The following is a 12,752-nucleotide window of genomic DNA, read 5'->3' as shown; positions in this document are numbered from 1 at the left end:
TAGAATTAGGACTCGTCAAACTATTTGTACAACGTATATTAAAATATATCTAAGGGATTGATACCTTTTAAAAAACACTCTTTACCCCATGTTCTTAAGTTTTGAACGAAGTAGTTATGTATACTAACCAGATATTTTTACATATTTATGAAGTATACATTTTTCATACCAAGAATGGTATTCTTCCAGAAAACACGTCTGACTTAACTAGGATTTAATTTATTCAAAAAAAAAAAACAGTTTAAATTCAGCAAGTATTTTCAAGCATTAATAATGTTTGTTGGGATACACTAATTTATAAGGGCAGTATGAAAACCATGAGCATGAACTTGATGTAAATCTATTCCTTTTTATTAAAATATGTTAATTAAAACAAAACTAATTAGTTTACATAATACTTTTAGGTTATCACTATATGAACAGTGATTTGTATTTTGTTCATGAAGCATAGTAACCAATTTTCATTTCAGAAATTTACAAAACCAAATAACACTGAAATGCTACTTACCTTCAAATTCAATCACAGTTACGAGTAGAAAAATGTTACATTATCATAGATTATTCTCAAACTCGTTAGTTCATTATGTGAAAATCCCTTACTAGTTTTACCTAAGTGATGTTATACATGTGAATCTGTATTATATATATCTATATTACCTTTGAAAACATTTAAATAGTTCATTGGTGATTTTGTCACTAATATTCATTAAGATATACACTGTGAGAGGTAGTGGACGACAGTCAGTTTTTGACACTGCCTTAAATTCGTGAAAATATTGAATGTTCATTCTGAGTGAAGTTGTCTATATTCTAACCGAACTAAAGGATCGTTGATTATCTTATTTTTGAGTAAAGTAAACGTAAATTATTTAGTATTTGTGTCTAAACTAGTACATATAATGTTTATGTTATACTTGAAGCTGAAAAACTTCATAAACCATATGAAATTTTGATTATTAAGGAATTATCATAAGGAGTTTTGTAAACCATAGAAATAAGTAGAATATATTTTAAACGTACATGGTAGGAATTTATATAGAAAAAAAAGCGACAGGATTCTTTTGATAGCATTTTATTTTACTTATTTCACAAAGGTTGTTTGAATCTTCCATTTGTTGCGCTAATGAACTACAGTTGATCCTTATTAAACCAAACAATGACTATCTTGTTCCAGTAAAACAGGCGCAAGTACATCACGCTGTCTAGTCCCAAATATTACGAAACGTCCTTTTTATATACTAACTGCTAAACACTATCATAACTTGATTGGAAAAAATTTTGCTACGCATTTTAAAAATTATTATATTTTCAGAACTGGTTTTCCAGAGCTTTTAGTAATTTCAAAAGTGAAAATCATGAGTCAATTAAAGCTAGACCACCATAGTAAACCTGATAGCACTGGACGGCTGTTTTGTCTTAGCATAGCAGTGCGCTTTCGCCACTCTTCCCCACGCGAGATTCCAACCCAGAACCTACCGTGGATTGGTTGAATTTAAACATTAACGCCATCGGATACCGACACAGTGGTCTAATGGTTAAACATTCGCCCGAAAGATGATGATGATGACAATGATAAATTATGATAATTTTAGTAATTTAGCTGAGAGATTAAAAATTAAAAATAAGGCAAAATTGTGCCTTTTATGATAACGTACCAATTATTTAAAAATTTTAAGAAAAATCTGTGTGCTAATTAATGGCCATTAGAATGCACATGATCATCAGACAATAGAAATTATGTAAACTGATGTCCATTTAGACATTTTTTACCAATTATCTTTAAAATACCACCTTAAGCTAATAGATGCAATCTGTTACCATAGTTAAACCCCCCTGGAGACACAAACTAAAATAACTCTCTCATTTGTATTTTAAATAAATGACGATTTATATCTTTGATGATCATTTGATAGCGATTACCTTTTTTGTCACTTGAAAAATAACGTGAAAGATTTGATTATAAGGACAACTACCAAAAAAAGAAGAAATTTACTCTTGAAATATCTTTTGAAATATGTTCATTATTTTTTCCTTAGGTTATTTCCAATCATATGCCAACTACAAAAACCAATTTAAGTTAATGGGTGTATTTAAAATCTTAATTCAATAATTAATAAGTGATATATTTCATTTCAATTTGAATTGTTGCACAGGTCTTTATGTAGTTTATTGAATAGAATAGAAATGATTGTGTTTTATATTTTGTACTAACTTACTTGTTGGCGTTTTTCAGCAAGATTTTTCTCTACGGGATGGAGTTGCCGACCCCATGCCCAACCCCTCTCCTTTATCACGGCAGTGATTCTAGAAGAGCTACAGGTGGGGTTTCGTACTAACTGTTATGGGCCTATACTGTATAGTATTATAAATAAAAGTCATGGAAACGTTTAAAGACTACATAGTTTTTCTATACAAAATAATATCGGTTTGAACTCAAGGGAAACAATTTGAGTTATCAAAATGAGTTGTTTTTAATTTTTTTTCCTAACAAGTGAAATCATGTTTATTCTGTTTAATCATCAATAACATAAATAAAACAAATAAATTTCAAAGAAATATAACATTAATTAGTGTTGTGGGATTTGAAATACACCCATTAATTTAAATTAGCCTGTGATATTTCAATCTGATTGAAAACTAATCTGAGATGAAACGATGAATATGTTATGTGATATTCTAAGAGTGAATGCATAATTTATAGCAGTGTAATGAATGGAGACTCAAGTGGGAAAAACGAACTTAATGCAAAATTACAGAGTTCATTGGTAAAATATGAAGATCATACGTTTAATATTTCATTTGCAAATCCTCTATAAATTGTTTCAAGCTTCATTGTTCCTTCAATGCCATAACAACTGCTCTCTGTTCCCATTCTCTTCGATTCGATCTTCCCAACCGTCTGCTGCCAAGCATTCCATTTCTGATTGGTGTTATATACTACTTATATTGACATAAGTAGCATACACTACATTAGTTATACTGTCAACAAAATCTTTCATTTGTACAGGTTATGCATAAAATAATTATAGGTAATTAAGCATAGGGTAGTCATGAAATCGATAAATCATTATGTATTTAAAAAAACATTTTACCAAATGGACTGATCAAGCCTAACTTTTCACATTTATTATGTACAAGATGTTCACTGATTTCGAAGATGAGTTGTAAATACTCTGACTTGTGATGGGTGTGAGATTCAAAGAGATACTTTGCTTGAATTTTTAGTATTTCAGGCAGTGACTCAAATTCAAGCGTTTCATAGTATTGTTCAGATGTAGCATATTTTAATAGCATGAACATATTTTCTTGTCAACTTTAGCTGTGACTCACACTGCATTTCATATTTGAATGCCAAGCAATTTATAATTTCTTAGGTATTATGCATTATAAAGTGTAATGCTGTAAACTATTAATTTATGGGATTATGTTTTAGCCTACTTTATTTATGTTTTCGACTAAGGTGTTCTATTTCAACTACAGCGATTGATAATTATTTGTAATTATTTGTGGTGATGTTTTCTTATATTTACATAATTTTGGCCCGTTTATTCAAGTCTAATTTTCTGTATATTGAAAAATAGGACCCATGATGGAAAACGTATTGAGGAGGAATATTTGTTTATTATTTCTTTATCTCTCTATCCTAGACTGTTAAGATTTTCCTTACTTTGTTCATTAGTGTTTACACGCCATTACTGTTCGTCGTAATTATTACATTATAATGAAACTACTTTTGATAAAACTTATAATACAAATGCTATATCTACACTACTGATATTATTAGTATCACAATATTTTAACTGATTAAATAACTAAATTTATCACCACTTTACAATCCTTCATAACTATTTATTTTAGACTGTGATGTTAATTTTCTGATTAAAACTCCTTACGTATTTGAACGAACTAGTGAACTGATTATAAGTATATACAAAAATCTGGGAATCAATTTGTTAGAGATACTTCCTTTGCTAAATTATCATTTCTTTAATATAACAGATAAATTCAATTGTGTTTTAAATGACTACATACTTCAATTCATTATTAAAGGCGAGTCGACTTATATAGACGTTTTTACTCATAACATTCAAAATAAGTGTTTAATTTATTCAGCAGATCTTTGATTTTCTCTGTTTCTCGCTCTTTGTCTCTTAAGCACTATGGTTTTAATTTAATAGTTTAATTCATGGATCGATAGAAGCTGAACGACCATGGAAAACGTGGAAGCACTGAATGGCCGTGTCGTCCTAATATGGAACTCGTCAGCAGTGCGCACTCATGATCCCGCCTCGTGAGACCTATCAGTTTTAAAAGAATCAAAGTCTTCCTTAAGAAACCATTGACAATCATCAATAGTGAGGCACAAATATGATTTTTGAATTCTTCTTTATTTTCTTCATAATTTCTTCTCAGCATGTTCATCAATAATTAGCAAACATGATTTTATCCCTTTTGTTCCAAATCAGTTTAAATTTCTAAGAGAATAGGTGTGAGATTAAAAATTTAGAAAACAAGATCCCGTTCTATACATTGAACAGTCTGACACTAATTTAAGTAAGTTGCAGTAACATAATTGTGATATTGTTTGGAAAATTATATTTTCAATTGATGAAGCAAAAATATATCTTCTAGGTAAGTAATATATTCGAAGAAAATATGATAATTTCGCATAATTAATTTGAATCAGAAAAATATATTCTCAAGCAAAGTATTCAAGCATATTGTTAGTTATATTTGTCTTATTCAATTCAATCACATGAATTAAGAAAAATAAATACTGTTCAGTGCTCACATTAATTGTAGTCAATATGTACTTCGATACACACTTAAGTATACTTTAGATATCTAATAGCAATTTAACTTATAAGTAGATGTATTGTCAACTAATATATAAATAACGGTTTACTATACTAGGTGGATCAATGTCAGTTTCTTAAGTCAACTGTTTGGTAAATTATATTTTTTACTGTGATAAATCGCAAAGTATTATCTTAATAAAAACATCTTCCTTCCTGATCGATTAGTTTAAAGCTTTCCCTATTTCAATAACAGTATTTTTTTTATTTGAATGAAGTCTTAACATACTTTAGGTAATGAAGGCCACATTAGACATTAGACACTGTTACATGAAATTTATATTGACAATAATAAAAGTGTGAATAGTTCACTATCGATTTACTGTAGCTCTATAAATGAAAATAGAATTCGAACGATGTCTAGTTCAGACATCGATCAGAATACAAATTGACTAAAATAGCAATAATAGTTTCAATAATCCTTAAGTTCTTCCAAATTTCCTTAAATATGTTTTCTTTGAAAATGCTTGGATTTACTGTGTGAAAATCATATGATCTTTCACAAAACAGTATGGTTTAAATTAAGAACTATTAGATAAAATTATCGGAACTTAGAAATTGTTATACCGTTAGGTCCTTGATTCAAATCTGGTGAGGCGCGATCATGGATGCTCACTTCTGAGTAATCTCACAATAGGAAGAAATGGCTGTCGAGTGCTTCCAGGTTTTCCATCGTGGTCTAGCTTCTACTGATTCATGATCTTAACTACTGAAAAGATAATTGGTCTTTTTGAATTCTCCACTAGGAGATATTTACTTTGTTATAATTTATTAGGCATTATGTATAATGTAAACATCTTTACAACAATAAAACTAAGATGATATATCGGTAATACTCCATTGGATAAAAAAGATTCAATTTTCTGAAGTAACTGGATTCTTCACTAAAAAATCCAGTTATCTACTCATTACTAGTATATTATTATTGTTTTACTATCACAAACACTCCACTCTATGATCACTATATTTGAAATTTTCAAGTTCAACATTAATAATGATATTGATAATTATCTCTGATTCATTTTGACAAACTAGAAGTTCATGTACATTCGAAGACAAGAATATCATATCGATTTTTTTAAAAGAAAGAGGGCACTTTTACTTATTAACAAAGAATGTTCCCTTTTTAATAATAACATAAAAAATGTTTCTACAGTTTCTAACAAAATAAAGTTGTTATTCTATTCAAGAAGTAATGAAAGCAGCTGAATTAGTTATATAATCATGGGGATCTCAGGATACATTCAGAAAAGAGTAATTGCACGAACAAATAATGTTGTTTCGAATGAGGAGGATTAAATAGTTATTGTAGGAATGTTTCAACACTATGGATCACCGTCGAACAATCAGTTGAGTGGAACTCGTCGCTATACATCAACTTCATTGACCATGAGGAAGCATTCAACAGTGTGAGTAGAAAAACATTATGAAAACTTCTTCGACACTATGATGTATCTGAGAAAATCGTCAAAATCATCCGGAATGCATGCAACTGATCGCAGTACAAAGTGGTGAATGGAGGACAGCTTGCAGAGGCATTCCAAGTGAAGACCAGTGTCAGATAAAGCTGCATACCCTCTGTCCCTTTTTCTTTCTTCAGGTGGTTGAGTGGATTATGAAGACCTCGACATCTGACGGGGATAACAGAATAAACTGGACAGGTTGGATGCAAGTAGACGATTGGGACTTCACAGTTGACCTAACTCTTCTATCCCATGCACACCAACAAATGCAGGTCAAGGAAACTAGTGTAGCAGCAGTCTCTCCATCAGTAGGCCTCAACATACACAAGGAAAAAGCCAAGATACTCAAATTCAAAACAGAGGGCACCAACCTAATCACACTTGATGGAGAAGCTCTGGAAGAGGTGGAAACTTTCACATATATGGACAGCATTATCAGTGAACAATGGGTATCTGATGTAGATGTAAACGTGAGGATTGGTAAAGCAAGGGCTTCGGTTCTACAATTGAAGAACATATGGAACTCAAAATAATTGTCAAACAACATCAAAGTCAGAATCTTTAATACGAACGTCAATATAGTTAGTTTCACTGTATGTAGCTGAAACTTGGAGAACTACTACGAACATCAAAAATGTACAAGTATTTATAAGCAATTGTCTGTGCAAGATGCTGAATGTCCGTTAGCCAGATACCATCAGTAACAGCCTACTGTGGGAGAGAACAGGTGAATATAACATACAATGCGGAAATCACCAAACTGCATCACGAGGCAAGTCGTAACTCGGAATCCTGAAGGGAAGAGGGAAAATGGCATACCAAGGAACACATTGCTTCGGGAATCCGAGGTAGATATGAAAAGGATGAATAACAACTGGATACAACTGAAAGGGATTGCGCAGGATAGGGTTGAATTGAGTATATTGGTGAGCGGCCTTTACTCCTCCATGAGGGGTAAGAGGCGTAAATAAGTAAAGTATGAATATTTGTGATGATATAATGACTTTTGAAGATTTTTCCTGAAAAAAAAATAATTCTTTTGGTTAAGGACATTATGACCATTTTAGTCATGGCTAAAGCTGATGGCTTTTGTCTAACGTAATGGCGGACAAATAACCCAGTGTTTTGTCTCATTCCGACGTTATTCAAGTTCATTCGTAAAAATTAGATTACTGCTATGTAAAACGTAACATTTTACACTTGATAACAAAAATTGATATACTTTAACAAAAAACAATTAAACTTTCCTAATCAAATGAGCTAAAAAGTTTCGGTATCTATTTTTCATAAAGTTTATTGGTAAAAGTGTTGATTGATAAGCTAATAAATCTCTGTCCATTGATGCTAGCAGGCATAGCATGGATTGGAAGAAAGTTAGGAATGAAAAAATCAAAATATGTCATCAGTTCATGAAAACACTGACTTTTGTGGTGAGCTATGTAAGTAGAAGGCACCCGACCTGTGTCTGCTCAATTATTTTGGCTATTAGTTAGAGACGATGATTGAGAACTGATTCAGTAGGGTAGATGTATTCACTATTTATTTTCTTTTAGATCATAATTTTAAAAAATTATTTTTACCTTTTATACTGAGAATTCGTGGACTCCTTGGTAATCATATTCTCTATTCATAATGCTTATACTCACTATCATTGATGCTAATTCTAATCCTGCTACTTCAGTATTCATTTAACTAATTTCATTTCATTGTCATGTGGCAGCTTGAATAGATGACCATATGTGCTAGACTTCATATTGCTTATGACTAATGTATTTCAAAACATTTCTCAAAAAAAATTGGCCTAGAACCTTATTGCATTTTTGAAATAATTTAACATAAATTTTAATGATCAGCTAAACAGAAAAACAAGATATTTTGTGCATGCAGACACATGATATGCTAGACATGTTAACCAAATCAATGTACTTACACAATAATGTGGGAAAAAGGAAATGACCTTTAATAGTTAACAGATCGATCGTGTTAACTGCAATTGTGTACTTTTGTTGCTTGATGCCAAAGTAACAATCCTAATGAATGATAAAATGTCAGATTGTTTGAGATGCCAAGTCATTATGTTCTATTAACTGTTATCTATCAAACGATGTTCGGTAGTATAATTATAATATGTTTTGTAATCAAATCTAAACTTAGTATGGAGTTAGCTACAAACATTAATGTTCTCTGTACTACACAACACATCCACAGTAGGTATAAAGCTTTCTGGTAATGACTTTTAGTAATTATATTAGGTAACAACGAATATCATTTATTATATCTCTTTAACAAAATATATTCGTGTGGTAAAGTTGTTAAAAGCAAAAGGTTTCTGGATTTTTCCAATATTATGTAGTATGAACCTTGAAAATAAATCGACTCATTCTTAACCAATTTTTGTTAGTTTAGCCAAGATATGTTTAAGAATTTTTTTGTGATATGAAACAAAATTCACTGTCGATATAAACAATGTTCTCTTGACAACAAACATATCTTGGTGCTCACATATGAATTACTCATAAATATTTGGATTAACATATGATATTTATTGACTAAAAAAATTGATACTTCAGAGTCGAAGTTTTCGTCACGCTTATCCATTAACACTATTTCTACTAATTCATTTCGACCTTGTATAACTGAACTGGATTATTGGAACATTAAAACCTCTATCACTATGTAATTTGTCACTGGAAGAAAATCTTGATATTCATTATAGTAATAATATAACGGTATAAGTATATAGTAAAGTTGTTAAGTAATCTTCAGTTGATATTATTTTATTATACACCAGCTAATATGATCGCCAAACGTCTACACTGACTTTTATAAGTGATTGTTCTGTAGTAGAATTTTGGTGAATATGATTTAGAATAAGTTATACCAGTGAAATGTATTGAATATTTTGATATTGGAGAGAAATGTTACTAAGTCGTGAATTTTCTAAGACTTTAATAGAAATCTTTATAATAACCCCAAAATGTTATCTTATTGAAACGAAATCAAAAGTAATACAAAACATTTTACCTATGTGTATATTCGTTTACTCTAGCTCATTCTTAGTAATACCAATGTAATGATTATATTAGGCCAAATTACATTTTATTATCAAGAAGTTGAAATCCTGTAGTAGAATAATGGAAAGATATTTATAACTCATCTTTGATAGAAGTTAATGATACAGACCATAGTTTAAATTCTTTAAACCCCACTAATAATTCAGTGTAACAGAATGCTATTAAACCTCACTTTATCTTCATCATTGTAAGAATTGATATTAGAATAGATCATGTGCTTTGAACATAACTAAACAAAAACCATGGTAATAAGTTAAACAGAAATAATCTAGAATACAGATAAGTAACTTATCTGTTCTTTATCGTTTACCATTCGTACTAAGTCATCCATAAATCCGGAACATATATATATATATATGTACATATATAATTTATCATTAGGCTGAACAATTCACATCGTTGTTGTTGTAATCATTTCTATCATGAATGAAAATGAGCTGAAAATAAAAATAAATGGGTTTAATGTCATATTATGTTATTTAGTTTGGTTAATATTTAGTGAGTTATATATATATATATATATATATATATATATATATATATATATATATATATATATCAAATTCACTTCAATGTACATATGTTATCTGTGACACAAATGTATGTTCATTTAATATACTATGAATGATCAAACCATTCCCAACTGTATTGTAAAAATATATTATCAATAAAGTAAACACAACGAATTAGTAAGTCAGATTATTGAAATAAATTTCCATTCGGATATTTTTTTGTATTTAACAGTTACTAGGGTTCAAGTGAGCAGCATTTAGGTTTATTGATCAATTCTTTAGTTTCAAAAACTCACAAGTTTCAACACTTAGACAAGACTTTTTCAAATTTATGTGAGCTTTTAAATATTTTAATTGTTGAATTCATGAGTCATTTGAAGCTAGACCACCATGAAAAACCTGGAAGCATTCTTAGACTGTTTCATCCCAGTATGAGACTCCTCGGTAGTGTACATCCACGATCTCGCCCCATGGGATTCGAATACAGGATCTATCAGTCTCGCGCGCGAACACTTAACCACTAGAACACTGAGTTGGTATCCAACAATGTTAATGTCTAGCTCCAATCAATCCACAAAATCGAGTGACACATTCAACATTGTCTTCAGTGAGTTACTATCTCACAACAAACCCGGTTGAACTCCACTGGTCACGGCTTCTCACTAGAACTCCAGAAAATATCTCTTGAAGACCGTCACTAGTGAGCATATGATGATTTTAATCAGAGAAGAGCTTATGTGGATCTGTTGTGAGATAGTAACTCACTAATGACAATGGTCGACGTTGGCGCAACTTCGCGAGTTGATTTAAGTTAGATGTCAACACGACCGGATGCCAGCTCACTGGTCTAGTGGTCAAGTGTTCGCGCGCGAGACTGATAGATCCTGTATTCGAATCTCATGAGGCGAGATCGTGGATGCACACTACTGAGGAGTCCCACACTAGAATGAAACGGTCTAAGAGTGCTTCCTTTTTTTCCATGGTGATCTAGCTTCATTTGACTCGTGAATTCAACTATTAAATTACTATAATATCCGAGAAAATCCTTCTCTGATTTTATATATTTTCTGATACTGTTCATTTATTCATTCTTGCGTTCTGTAACATTTAAAAGAAAAAACTAATTACGATAAACACTACAACGTTCATGTTTGAAACTAATGCGTACACATACCTACAATGATATGAATTAATCATGATAGGTCATAAAAATGTATTCACGTGTATTATTTATGATCATTATGCCAGTTTGTAAATTGTATTCATTATTATTTTATTTTAACTAAATGTTACCAGGTATTCTATAACGTTTTATTTCCATTAATTTTCAATCGATAGATTGGGAAAATTATGTCTTTTTCTATGAGCTAATTCAAACAAAAAATGCGATATTATTTACATGAATGTATAAAAATATATTGATAAAAATGAATAGTCTATTCATTTCTTAAATGATCAGTGCGTTCTAATTGTATCTTAGTCGTTCTGAGCTATTTATAAAATATCCTTATTCATTCAGTCACAAAAAAGTACTCAAGTGGAGTCATCACTTCAAATAAAACATCTATGCCTCAATGATTCCTTATTTGTATGGAGTTGAAGAGATTGTTGAGTTTTTAATTGGGATTATGAATCGATCAATGTTAAACCGCTATTGAAAACCTTGAAGCACTGGATGGCCGTTTCATTTTAGTGTGCATCCATGATCCCACTAGCGAGATTTCAACTCAGATTCCTTATCTGACGCTACCCCGTAAACAAAAAACCATAAAATCAATATTTATACTTTTTTAAGTAACTTTCATCCTTTTGTTGAATAGCAATAAAGATAACGATTACTGGGGAATTGGTTTCAAAAACCTTGCACGTTTGTTTATTTTGAAGAAACTGATTATAAATAAATCAAATTTAACAGCTTTTCATATTCACTAAAATCATAAGTTTTTCTTAATTCTCTTCTGGTTGTTGGATTAAGTTGATGTCATTAAGCCGATTCGTTTGACATAAATACATTTACATGTTTGTCAGCCAGTTTTTATGATAAACATTTCTGCATCAATCCTAAAAAGAAACGAAAGACTAAACGTTATTTTAAAAACCTTTCACACTGTACTGTTACTTAAAGCCTACAACTATAACATTTCAATATGCGATTATATATATTCAACACCAGTAATCGTAATTTGGGGGAGACTTTTCAATATAAAATGTCTATTGAGTTGTCCATTACAAGTGGTTGAACAATCGTTCAAACCTAAGTGTTCATCAACCAATAAACAATATAACAACAGTTTCCTAAGTTCTTCTAGTAACGCCAGGCTCAATCTACATGACAACGTGAACACAAGATAAGAAGGGCGAAATATGGTTCGCTTATGTACAGAAAAATGATGGTATTAATAGCATTTCAGATGCTCTTTGGCTTTTTGAAGTTTTCGGAATCCTACTAAACATAGGTCATCATCCAATCAGAAATGTGACACGTGACTTCACTTTCTAGATGTTTCTAAGATACTTCTATTCAACACTAATTGGATAAAATGTTTCCCAGCATTTTCAGGGCTCTTCTGAACATTTTTGAGGAATATAATGGGTCTTCCCAACAGTTAGACCTCAAGATATAAAATATACTGATTATTCCCTAACCTAATAGATCTATTCACACCATGTAAATGTTTTAGCAAGTCATATCCTTGACAAATAAAATATAAACAGATCACAGAATTTACTACTGATCTTGGAACAGTATGAAAGAAACACATTTTTTGTATATGAACAACATAACCTACGTACTTGTATAGGGGTTGTGGAGATTATTAAGTTTTTGATTGAGATCATGAACCCATT

At 30.8% G+C, this 12,752-nt stretch overlaps 1 protein-coding gene across 1 annotated transcript; it reads left to right on the top strand.

Annotated features, from left to right (window-relative positions):
* The first annotated feature begins 5,823 nt into the window (after positions 1-5,823).
* LAMC1_7 (Laminin subunit gamma-1) lies at positions 5,824-9,468 on the top strand. The gene has a single exon (XM_051208221.1). The coding sequence runs from the start codon at positions 6,343-6,345 to the stop codon at positions 6,850-6,852; it is 510 nt and encodes a 169-aa protein (XP_051066745.1). The 5' UTR covers positions 5,824-6,342; the 3' UTR covers positions 6,853-9,468.
* Positions 9,469-12,752: the final 3,284 nt, after the last annotated feature.

The sequence above is a fragment of the Schistosoma haematobium genome, chromosome 4 (genome assembly GCF_000699445.3).
Source record: "Schistosoma haematobium chromosome 4, whole genome shotgun sequence".
NCBI lineage: Eukaryota > Metazoa > Platyhelminthes > Trematoda > Strigeidida > Schistosomatidae > Schistosoma > Schistosoma haematobium.
The sequence above is the reverse complement of the archived record's forward strand: the minus strand, read 5'-3'. Positions and strand labels throughout refer to the sequence as shown.